The sequence below is a fragment of the Mesoplodon bidens genome, assembly GCF_964165515.1.
Source record: "Mesoplodon bidens genome assembly, chromosome: 6".
Classification (NCBI taxonomy): Eukaryota; Metazoa; Chordata; class Mammalia; order Artiodactyla; family Ziphiidae; genus Mesoplodon; species Mesoplodon bidens.
The window spans coordinates 11,366,383-11,379,403 of NC_138162.1; the positions used below are offsets into that span (position 1 = coordinate 11,366,383).

At 40.1% G+C, this 13,021-nt stretch overlaps 1 protein-coding gene across 6 annotated transcripts in view; it reads left to right on the forward strand.

Moving 5' to 3' along the window:
• DENND1A (DENN domain containing 1A) overlaps positions 1 to 13,021 on the forward strand; it is a 542,774-nt gene that overhangs the window by 34,068 nt on the left and 495,685 nt on the right. For all 6 annotated transcript variants that reach the window (XM_081236287.1, XM_081236288.1, XM_081236291.1 and 3 more), the window contains exon 2: positions 11,457 to 11,527. In XM_081236287.1, the coding sequence (XP_081092413.1) occupies positions 11,457 to 11,527 (71 nt within the window). The remainder of the gene's footprint in view (positions 1 to 11,456; positions 11,528 to 13,021) is intronic.

A 13,021-nucleotide genomic window follows, 5' to 3' on the forward strand; every position in this document is an offset into this window, starting at 1 on the left:
CCTCAGTTTCTTTTTCTGTTAAACAGGGAGGGTAATACTATCCCACTACCTTGACAAGGTTTTGACAGGCAGGTTCAGAAATGTAGGTGAGAGTTCCACGTTAACCATAAAAGTATACAAATAGTCACAGTATTACCGATTGAGAAGTAAAGTTGTATATCAGAGACTCTTTTGATTTTCATATATTGCATTTGTTCAGTATTTTTTCCCTGTAGAGGAGATATTTGTTTTATTCACTTTTTGTTAAGTGTGAACTCTTACCCCTTGTTCTTAAAATTCATTTATTCCCTAGACTAATGTTTCTATTTGGATAGTTCCTTATTTTCTGGATTGCTTTTAGTAACAGTGTTTGAAAGCTTAAGAGTTTTGAATCTTTGAAATACACAATTTCTGGACTACTTACAAAGCCTGTGATTTGTAAGGTGAAGCAATTTTATTTTTTATAATAAATAATACTCTTTACCTTGGTTTAGTATCTTTTAGTTCACAAAGCACTTGCTTGTTTTTCTTTCATTTGATCCCTAAAACAGCTTTTGAGATGAGCAGGGCAGATGTTATCTCTTTTTTTTTTTTTTTTAAATTTATTTATTTATTTGGCTGCGTTGGGTCTTCGTTTCTGTGCGAGGGCTTTTTCTAGTTGCGGCGAGCGGGGGCCACTCTTCATCGCGCTGCGTGGGCCTCTCACTGTCGCGGCCTCTCCTGTTGCGGAGCACAGGCTCCAGACGCGCAGGCTCAGTAGTTGTGGCTCACGGGCCCAGTTGCTCTGCGGCGTGTGGGATCTTCCCAGACCAGGGCTCGAACCCGTGTCCTCTGCATTGGCAGGCAGATTCTCAACCACTGCGCCACCAGGGAAGCCCCAGATGTTATCTCTTGATGGAGGAGGAAGCTGATGTGTGAAAGGGTAAATGGCTTGTTCTAATCCCATAGTGAGTAAGGGATTTACCTGGGATTGGAACCCAGACTCTCTGATATTTAGTCCTGGGCTCTTTCTATAGAACCACATATTATCTTTGTGAGAATATCTTGGTAAAAAACAGCTCAGGGAAATTGCTATTAATGGTTGTTTTTGTTTTATTAAATTTTTTAAAAAACCAGAATCTTACAGAAAAGTTGGCAGTATGGAGAACTTTTCTAAAAACCAGTTTTAAGCGAGGTGCTGACCTGATACCCCATCACCCCTGAATACTTTTTTTTTTGGTAATTTTTATTTTATTTTATTTTTTTATTAGTTTCTGCTTTATAACAAAGTGAATCAGTCATACATATACATCTGTTCCCACATCCCTTCCCTCATGCATCTCCCTCCCTCCCACCCTCCCCATCCCACCCCTCCAGGCGGTCACAAAGCACCGAGCTGATCTCCCTGTGCTATGCGGCTGCTTCCCACTATCTATCTACCTTACGTTTGGTAGTGTATATATGTCCATGCCTCTCTTTCGCTTTGTCACAGCTTACCCTTCCCCCTCCCCATATCCTCAAGTCCATTCTCAAGTAGGTCTGTGTCTTTATTCCTGTTTTACCCCTAGGTTCTTCATGACATTTTTTAAAAAAATTCCATATATATGTGTTAGCATACGGTATTTGTCTTTCTCTTTCTGACTTATTTCACTCTGTATGACAGACTCTAGGTCTATCCACCTCATTACAAATAGCTCAGTTTCGTTTCTTTTTATGGCTGAGTAATATTCCATTGTATATATGTGCCACATCTTCTTTATCCATTCATCCGATGATGGACACTTAGATTGTTTCCAGCTCCGCACCCCTGAATACTTCAGTGTGCTTTTCGTACAAACAAGGACACTCTCCTGTATAACCACAATACAACCATCAAAATCAGGAAATTAACACTGCTTCATTACTATCTCTAGTCATTAGACCTCGTTCATATTTCAGTCATTGTCTCAATAACATTCTTTAGAGCAAAACAATCCAGTTCAGAATTATACATTGCATTTATTTGTCATGTCTCTTTAGTTTCCTTCAGTCTGGAAAGATCTTCAGTCTTTCCTTGATTTTCATGACATTGACACTTCTGATAATTACAGGTCAGATAGTTTTTAGATGGTCCCTCAACTTGAGTTTGTCTGATGTTTCCTCAAGATTAGATTCAGGTTAAGCATCTTGGACAGGACTGTCATGGGCGTGATGCTGTGCTCTTCTCATTGCATTCTAGTTGTTTGTCCATTCCTGATGGTGATCACTTTAATGACTTGATGAAGGTAGTTTTTGCCAAACTTCTACACTGAAAAGTTACTCTTCGTCATTGCAATTAGTAAAGATTTTGTGGGAAGATACTTTAAAACTACGTAAATACTCCATTTCTCATTAAGTTGTCAATTTATTCATTTATATCAGTGTGGGCTCACAGTTTTCTGTTTATTTGATTCGTTAATAATCTGTTAATATCATTATTGATTTTGATGCTCACATTACCCAGATTGGCAGTGGGAGCCTTTTAAAGCTGTCTCCTGTATCCTTCTGACATGTCCCCATCATTCTTTGAGCACTTCTTTGCTTTCTAGCACAATAGGATGTTTCAGTCTCGTCTTGTACTTTCTCTGCCCCAGCCCTGGAATCAGGTATTTCTCCAAGGACCCCCGGTTCCTTTTAGAGGATGGTTGTATTTAGAAGCCAAGGTCTGGGTCCTAGATATGCTCATTGCTATTGGGGTGTTACTCTTGCCAAGGCCCTTTCAGTAGACAGAGAGAGCCAGGAAGTATGTGTGTGTTAAAAGTCAGGTCATATTTACAGTTCTCTATTATATATTTACTGAAAACCTTGAAATCACATTAGTATCTCCAATTCAAATTCAGCTCCGTAGAACTCATTCTATTATGGTGTTCTGCTAACCTCAGCTGTGAGAAAGCAGGCCTTCCTTACTGGTCTTGGGCTTGCGTTAGGCATGTTCCCCCATCGCCTTCCACCCCATGTGGATGCTCTACTCATTTACCTTGCTTTTCTGGGATTACAGTGGTTTGACATGCCCCTGCTCTCCCACTGCCCTGTGGATGCCCTGCTTGCCCTCTGATTCACCATGATGCTAGGCAAGTCTCCTCTCTCCCCACATAACCTCCTCATACCTGCCCTGGCTCCCCACCCCACTCTAGGGTCCCTCGTGCTTGGACATGCTCCTCACCCTCTTGGGCTCTGATACCCGTGTTGGGCTGTTCCTCCATGGGGCACCTTTCACACTCCTTGTGTTTCAACATCCTGGTTGTGGCTGCCCTTGAGCATGAATGCTTTTTCCAGCCCGCTCATGTTCTGGCTCCGCATGCCAAGGTGCTTCCCCTCAGTGGATGCCTTCCTCATTCACTCTGATTTGACATCATATTGGCCAGGCCACCTCTTACCGTGGACGTTCTCCTACCTCGCTCATGATCTGATGCCTCTTGTCAGGTCACCCCCTCTGAGGGACATTTTCCTCACCCTGCTCAGGCTTTGACATCTCACGCTGAGCCATCGCCGACGTGGGCATCTGCCCTGCTCTGCCACGTGATAGTTTTAGGAGTAAATTGTTCAGAAAGAGCAGAGGAAAACTTAGGGAAGGGGAGGCTCTTAAAATTTTTTTAAGGACAAAAATATTTATTGACAAGGAAATGGATGCCATCTTTGCAAATGCCATTAATACGATTGGAGAGTCTAGATTTTACAGTGCTGCTCAGCACAGGAGAGAATTTATTAAAAGTGCATGGAGTATTGCACATTGTGGAGGGATGTGCAGGCTCTGTCCTTCTGCTTGGGATCCAGCTCTCCTTCTTCCAGTTAACTTGCTTTGCACATTGTGGCATAAGAATCTTTCCATAGGAATCTATGGTAAGGTAAAACTTTGTATCTCCTCTCATAGTAGTATCTGTGTATCTTTATTAATCTGATCCTGAGAACAGTATTAGAAATGAAAAGTTAAGTGCAAAATCTTGAAATGACTTGTCTGTATAATTACACAACTAAGTTAATCATTTTCTGACAAGTCTCAACAGTGACAGTGTTCTTCTATGGAGGTGTTAACTGGTTATGGGTTAGAAAGCACCCTTTGATACAGCATTTTCAGTCTGGAAAAACAGCTTTAATTTCAGAGTCTACTGAAACAAATGGAGACTTGTTGGAAATATTAACACTACCTTTTTTGCTTGTATATCTAGCTTAAAGGAATCAGTGTTTATTAGGTGATGTTTGCTAGCACATTCTGAAGTGTATACAGTTACTTTTGACCATGTTGTCAACTTTAAGACAGTTCAGTTGGTATGAATTTTGAAATACTATACCTCAGCCCCCTCAGCATATAAGTTTGTAACTAAGGATACAGTGTGCTGAAGTTTTACCCTAGTCCATAGAGAATAGGTTGCTGTTTTGCTGTAGAATACTAGCTGGTGTGAAGATTTGATAGCTGTGAAATGAGTAAGGGATCCCAGTACTGTGTGTGTCTCAGTTTGTACTTCTAAATAACACTTAAAGCGTTGAGGGCCTAGCATGATGGCATGGTTATCATATGCAGCAGATTCATTTTGTGAGGAGTTAGTGTTACATTTTTCTCCTAATCTCATAATATGTTGTAATTGAAGAAAAGTAGGTCCTAATTGAAAGCTGATGATCCAGCAGAGTGATCAATAGCATGATGCTCTTTAAAAAAAATTAGCTTTCCCGCTGCCTGAATATTGTCAAAGCCTTTGTCTGTTTCATGACTTCAAGCTGAGTGTACTTAATCATTTTGAGAATATGGCCCTGAGCACAGAGCATGGCCCTTCCAGTGAATCACTGAGAATTGTGTTCAGAAGAGTGTGGTATTGAATAGAAATGCTCTCTTGCCTTACTCTCAGGCTTCATTCTCCCAGAGGCAAGAACCGACCAGATCTCCCTTCTTTCAAACACATTTTAACTGCTTGTGTGTCATTTTTTCATATTTAAGAGCCAAGGCTGTTGTCAGCAGGTGTGACTTATTGATACCTTTGACTCCAAAGGAAAACATCTTTAAAGAGTAACAGTCAGGTGTAAGCAGTGTATATTTAGTAAGTTACCTCTTGTTAGAGAAAGAGAAACAGTTACTGGGAACTGGAAACTATGTGTCAGATGTTGGAGGAAAACTCATTCATCAGACATTTATTGTGCCAGGTGTCAGACTAGGACATGAGAAGACAGTTGGTGCCTTCAAGGAGCTGCCAGTCTAGTGGGGAAGACAGATATTTAATTAGAGGCACACGGATGGTTCTCCACCTTGGCTGCACATTGGAATAAGTTGGGGAGGTTTAAAAAAAAGCCTGGAGATTCTGATTTAATTGTTCTGGGGTGTGGCCTGGGCGTCAGGACTTTTAAAAGCTCTCCAGGTAGTTGTGATTGTGTCAGGGTCGAATGTGGTAAGAGCTGCAAAAGTGGGGAAGTACAGGGTGCCTTGGGAGCACGGAGGAGGGGCACTTAACCCAGTTTAGGATGTGAGTGTGGGGGGATTGAGAAGGCTTCCCAGAGAGGAGGAAATGCCTGAGCTAAGGCTTGATGAAAAAGACTGGACAGATAGTTCCTTCCAGAAGAGCAGCTGAATAAGGTAGAATAGCAAAGTGGTTAGTGCCTTTGGATGATCCATGCTGATTCTGCCACTTCCTTGCTTTGACTTTGGCTAGTTTATCCTCTGAGTTTCAGTGTCCTCATCTCTAAACTGGGGGTAATAATACTTACAGGGTTGTTGAAGATTATCTGAGATAATGCATGTGCAGTGCTTAGGATCATGCCTGGCACCTAGGAAACAGTAGGTACGGGCAGTGGTACGGTAATGATGTTATCATTAGAGAATCAGAGCATGGTTTGTTCAGAGAGACAAGTAGCTTTCTATAGCTGGATCTTAGGGTGCAAGACTGCACAAGGTAAGGGTGGGTGGCAAAAAAGAGCTTGGCAGATGGGCAGAGTTCCAGATCATGGAGGTATAGGAGTATAAGGCAACTAATAATGGGATATCATGGCAGAACCAGGACATTTCCATGGTAATATGTTAAGATATGATGTGCTCTGGGAAAGCTTGGGTCTGTATTGGAAAATGGCTCAGAATATAGTATTTTTAACTTCATTACATGTACTGAATTAGCAGGAGTGTTAATAGGACAGAAATAGGATTTTCAGTTCCTTTAGCCAAGTAGTTAAAAATATTAAGCATCTTAAAGAGTAATGGAGGAAATAAGTAGTCTCAAGGTATTCAGTAGTTCCAGAGATTCTCTGGAAATTTTTACAGTATTAGTGGTTTAATAAAAATATTAAGTAAGAGTCGCTTGGCCATTTACATTTAGAGGAGACACTTTAAAACTTATTTTTTGATGTGCAGAGAAATAGAAAATGTTTCCATCTGCATTGGCTTCACTGGCCCTTATGTATATTTGTTGGTATGTATATAACTTGTCACAATGTCACATCATTAGTCACTACTTTTTCTGAGTCCCTTTCTTTTTCTCTTCTTCTTCTGGGACCCCTATAATTCAAATGTTGGTGCGTTTAATGTTGTCCCAGAGGTCTCTGAGACTGTCATCAATTCTGTTCATTCTTTTTTCTTTATTCTGCTCTGCAGTAGTTATTTCCACTATTTTATCTTCCAGGTCACTTATCCATTCCTCTGCCTCAGTTATTCTGCTATTGATCCCTTCTAGAGTATTTTTAAATTCATTTATTGTGGTGTTCATCATTGCTTGTTTCCTCTTTAGTTCTTCTAGGTCCTTGTTAAATGTTTCTTGCATTTTCTCTATTCTATTTCCAAGATTTTGGATCATCTTTACTATCATTATTCTGAATTCTTTTTCAGGTAGACTGCCTATTTCCTCTTCATTTGTTAGGTCTGGTGGGTTTTTATCTTGCTCCTTCATCTGCTGTGTGTTTTTCTGTCTTCTCATTTTGCTTATCTTACTGTGTTTGGGGTCTCCTTTTCGCAGGCTGCAGGTTTGTAGTTCCCGTTGTTTTTTGTGTCTGTCCCCAGTGGCTAAAGTTAGTTCAGTGGGTTGTGTAGGTTTCCTGGTGGAGGGGACTAGTGCCTGTGTTCTGGTGGATGAAGCTGGATCTTGTCTTTCTGGTGGGCAGGTCCACATCTGGTGGTGTGTCTGTAGCCTTATTATGATTTTAGGCAGCCTCTCTGCTAATGGATGGGGCTGTGTTCCTGTCTTGCTAGTTGTTTGGCATAGGGTGTCCAGCACTGTAGCTTGCTGGTCGTTGAGTGAAGCTGGGTCTTGGCGTTGAGATGGAGATCTCTGGGAGATTTTCGCCGTTTGATATTACGTGGAGCTGGGAGGTCTCTTGTGGACCAGTGTCCTGAAGTTGGCTCTCCCATCTCAGAGGCACAGCACTGACTCCTGGCTGCAGCACCAAGAGCCTTTCATCCACATGGCTGGCACAAGGTGGCCATCCCTGGTTTCACATCAACATGATCTCAGGCACAGACCTCCTTGTTTTTCCATTTTATCTTTAAGTTACTTGTTGAAACAACCGGCCCGCCGTCCCCACGCCTGTCGCGGCTTCGGCTGCCGGGGCCCCTCCAGAGCCAGCAGCCTCAGTGAGGCCGCCCTCCCCTCGGGCTCCGGGGCAGTTCCGTGATGGCGGAGGGAAGAGACCCCGAGCCGGGAGTTCCAGCTCTGCGGAAACGCGGGCTCCGTTCTCTCACTACTTCTTCTGTAATGTAACATGTAAATGAGCATGGATGAGCATGACTATAACTTGTATAGTCCAGTTTGTTTTTAGGGTTGTAGTCAGCTTTTTTCTTTTCTTTTCTTTTTTTTCCTAAAGAGACTGTCATAATCTTTGGCTCCATGTAATAGAGCTCTGGCAGCTATTTGAACTGAGTAAGAAACTTAGGTAGTTTTATTATGCATTACAATGAGGCAGTAACTATGGGTAACACTAGAAGAGAAGTTAGCTTCATTGCTTCCACAAATGCTTATTTTTTTTTGAAATCTTTTATTGCAAAAGCACTGTTGAAATGATGGATTATTGAGGTATACCTTATGTTTATTTTATGTTATATGTACAAATTATTTGGAAGAAGAATTCCATTTAACTAGATCAGTGGTTCTTAAAGTGTGATCACTAGTCCAGCAGCATCACTATTACCTGGGTACTTATTGGAAATGCTAATTCTTGGGTCCTACCCCAGAAACCCTGGAGGTGGGGCTTCAAATCTATCTTTTAACATGCTAAAGTTTGAGTCATAAAAGTATATAATCACTCCAGTTATTTATTGAAATCCTGTAGACCCCAGGAAAGCTAGTCTGTACTTCCTTTATTCCTTCTCAATATTTATTTGATTCTGGCTATGTGCCAGGCACTGTTTATGTACCTGGGAAAAACTAGTGGGTATGACAGACAAAAATCCCTGCTCTCCTGCAGTTTACATTTAGAGGAGGGAAACAGGTTGTGATTGGTGTGATGTGGAGAATTAAAATTCGATGGTAGAGAGTGTGTTGGGGAAGGCCTTTCTGAGGAGGTCAGGTATAAGCCTTATTTTGAATGACAGGAAGGACCACCTATATGAAGATCAATACAAAAGGCTATAAGATAGGAATGAATTAGGTGTGTTGAGGAGCAGACAGAAGGCCAGTATGGCTAGAGTGCAGTGGGCAAGGAGAGAGAAGTATGAAATGAAATTGGAGAGACAGGCAGAGGCCAGATAATGTAGGACCTTGTAAAGACTTTTTTCCTTCTCATTTTTTAAATTATAGTAAAATGCACATAACATAAAATTTACCAGCCTAACCATTTTTCAGTGTATGGTTCAGTGATATTAAGTACACTCATATTCTTGTGCGACCATCACCACCATCCATCTCCAGAAGTGAGTTTGGTGGGGTTTTTTTTTTTTTTTTTCCGCTTAACTGGTGGATATCAGGAAATGCAGGTCTGAGGAAGAAAAGTGCCATTTGTTAAGTTAGAAATGCTTCTTAGAAATCCAGATGGGGATGTTGAGCAGGCAGTTGCTAAGGGAATCTGGGGTCAGGAAAGAAGTCGGGTTGGAGACAGGACTTTGGGGCTCATCAGCATTTGCCTGGTAATTAATGCTGTGAGACTGAATGAGATCATTTAAGTAATGAGTGTAGACAGGGAGAGGTCCAGCACTAAATTCCAGGGTAGGAGAGCTTATGTGAGAAGGAATCAGCAAAGGAGCAGCCAGTAAGGCAGGAAGAATACCAGTTGAGAGTGATGTCCCGGCAGGCAAGTGAAGAAAGTGTTTGGAGAAGGAGGGCAAATCAATCAGCTGTGTCAAATGCTGCTGAGAGGTTAAGACAAGCATCGAGAATTTACCATTTTGGCACAATTTAGCAATGTGGAGGTCATTGGTGATCACGACAAGTTGTTTCAGTGGTGTGGTGGGTTCAGAAGCCTGGTTGAAGTGTGTTAAAGAGAAAGGGAGGAGAAGAAGCAGAGATATAGTGAGTTTAGACAACATTAGGATGTTCTTCGCTTAGAGAGGTAGCAGATCTGTACAAACCACCTTAACTTGGTGGCACAGGTTAACATGTCGGAGCTCCAGTGTTAAAAAATTTGGTATGTAACAGCTTTGTATGCTCATGTTTTTTCCTTTCAATTTTTTAAATGGGGAAAAATAAGCTTAAAAGTGGGCATTTGGGTAAAAAATGCGTGGAATCTCCAAGGAATCTCCATGGAGTCCTAGGGTCCTGCAGAATACATTTTGAAAGCCATTATCTTAATCCGGAGGAATGAAATTCCGAGATGAAATTCAGCCAATTGCAAAATAGGCTTAAAGATATTTTTAGATTTTAGAGGGAATCTTCCTGGTACTCTTCAGATGACCTTAGAACATTCCTTTCTTTCAACAAACCCTCTACTTTGAGATTATTTGAATGAAGGGGATGTTCCATATGGTATTTTCCACAAATGTTTTGGTGACCAAACGATGCTGACCTTGTAGGTCTTTTGTACTCTCTGGCAGGAAAAAAAAAAAAGCAGAAAAACATTTTTAAACACCTTTCTTAAAACTTGAGTTTACTTTTATTTAGTTAAGTAAGATACTCTGATTTAATGTCTAATTTAGAAATTATATTTGACAAAGGTATATTTAAATTCCTTGACTTTTAGAGCAGCCAACTCTTTTCACTCTAGGTACTTATTTAAAGCACAAGCCCAAATTTCTCCTCAGTGAGGAAGTAATGATCCTTCACATGAGAAATAAGTAGATCCCTGATTGACAGACATCTACCCCTGAGGAAGTAGAGGGAGTATTACGGTATTTTACTGAGTCTAAGATGCCATTATTTATAAGATGCACTGTTATTATATGTACTACTAAGAAAGAAAAAAATGTTGCCATTTAGAATTGTAAGATGCAGTAGATTGTAAGACTTGGGAAAATGTGGGGAAAAATTTTCATCTTAGAATCAATGAAACACAATTTGAGCGCCAGGAGGTCTGAGTTGCAGCTCTGACTGTGTTTCTAACTAGTTGTGAGACTACTGACAAGTCACTTAGAATCTCTTTGCTTCAGGTTTCTCACCTGTATGGTGAGGGTGATGACTGATCCACATACCTCATAGGATTATAATGAGGATGAAATGAGATAAATGAGATAGTTATTTTGAAAAGTGGAATCTACTGGGCAAATTCAGGGTATTTAGTTGATTGAAATTAAGCCTTAGATCTGATTAGGCAACTCAGAAAGTTTCTTCTCCGAGCTCTGTTGTCAGGTTTAAAGTAGAATTCAGTCATAGATGTTTGAATGTGTAACATTTTCTTCTACTAAATGATTTTCATGCAATCTGGAAATAATCTTTTTATTGTAGTTTTAGAATCAAAGAGAAAATCTGAAGATACTATGACTCCGATGTTCTTATCACTCAGAATGAACAACTGTTAACATTCTCTTAGTGCTATGATCTTTTAAAAACTTAATGTAAAATATTTATGACATAAAAAGGTAAAAGGATATAATAATGAACATTCATATACTTGCCATTGACAATTTAGGCAAAGCCCCCTATTAGCATCCTGTCTTTATTGTAGCCTAATGAGATAAGATACTGTTTCTCTTATTTGAGTCTTTAAAACCTGTAAATAAGCAAGTTAACTTCATCTGAATATTTTATCCTGGCGTATGAGGGAGAAGGTTACTTTGTGCTAGTGTTGCCTTGGTTTGAGTTTCCTCAAAATTCTGTTTATGGTTTTGGAGATCCAGCTGTGTAAACTGGAAATATGACATCTGTAAAATCATAATAATGGCTAAGCTATTATATGCCAAACATTGTATCTAGGCAATTTTTGTGTGTTTTCTTTACATTTCACAATAATTCTTCTGGTTAGGTATTTTCATTTTATAGATTAGGAGGGCGTGGCTCAGAGAAGTTGAGTAACTTATCCAAAGTCCCACAGCTGTTAAGTTGTGGAGCTAGTGATTTTAATCAAGGTCTGCCCTATACCACAGCCTGCATATTCTATACCATGCTCCCTCAATACTTGTCAGTAATCACAATCTGTTTCTTTTATAGGCAGAACCCAGAGACCATGTTTGAAGTGTATGTTGAAGTGGCCTATCCTAGGACAGGTGGCACTGTTTCAGGTATTTGCATGTTCCATTATGATATGGCGTGTTTGTTTATTGTATGAGCTAGCCATGCACATCGGATAATATGTGAATATTCTAAACTGTTACTTATCTTTATGTTTAAGTGTCTTTCCCTTTTATCTGTGCCCACGTCATCTTAGGGAATGGAGAATAATTGCAGTGAACAATTTAAATTAAGAGTTTTACTATAACAGCCTTGAAATATGGCTTTATTCATTGTAATCATTGGGTTTTGGTTTGTATCTTTCGGAGATGCCTGGAAGTCAACTATTTAGTATGAAATATTGTCACCTTGCTAATAAGGAAGGTTTAGAATTAGGTTACAAAATAATATAAAGGGAGATCTCTGCCAGTAAACTCGAAGGAGATGTTTGAAATGGATTTAGTTCAGTAAATTTTGTCAGCTGGTTAAAAAAAGGTTGGAACTTAGTTGAAGGAAACACCTCCTCTGGCTTTAGCTTTTGGACTAATTTGGACATGTATTCCTGAACAACAGGGTCTTGGATAAGGTTAGAGTATCTTGTGCAGGCTGAGTAAATCACTTCTTGACCTAAAATCCTTCTTGGTTAATGAGAAAAAATAACCTTCTGACCTAGTGTTCTTTTTCCTGGTGCCTAAAAGAGTGATGCATTTGCCAAAGGTCTGTTAGGGAGCGGCTCTCGGTCCACACACCAACAGTTGCATGTATTATTTGGTGTTTATGGAGAATGAATTTATTTGGATTAGAAACTTGGAGTAATCAGGATTCCAACGGTAGTTATGCCCGTAATTGGCTGTACAAACCTTGGACATATTTTCTACCTCGTTATTTTAATTAGGTTGTTATCCTCATAAAATAATTACTTTTTATTGAGTATCTGTTGTTCTGTTGCCCTACATGCTTGACATACGTAGTTAGTCCTTACAATACAACCCTTAAAGGTAGTTGGATGGTGTCTCCATTATGCCTATGAGAAAACAATCTGAGAGGTCAAATAACTTACCAAGATTATACAGCTACTGTGTGGAATAGCCAGGGTTTTCGGTTCATGTCCTCTTCACTCTGCTAAGTTGCCTTCTTGAGGGCAGTGACCATGTTGTACACATCCCTCCATGTCATCTGCAGGGTTTTGCACAATATCACCAATATTTGTTAAACTGAATGCATTTCTCAATATCAAAAGTGAGAATTGCGTGTGCTCCACTTTCTGGATTATTTCATGAAGACTGTGAAACATGTTATAAACTTATGGTCATTCTAGAAGTAGAATGTTAATATTCATCTTAAGTTATGCCTCTAATTGTGCAAACCATTGGATTGGGAAGGGAAGTAGCTGATACTAGGTGTGTTCGTGCAGCAGTACCTCTGTGAGCTGACTCGTCAGAGTAACCAGTTGGTGACGGCTGTGATTTGACAGATTTAAGGACAAAAACTTTTCTTATTTCTACAGTTGCTAATGTTCCCCCTTTCAGTGCTATAGGATTTTTTCCCCCAAAGTTAAAATGAAT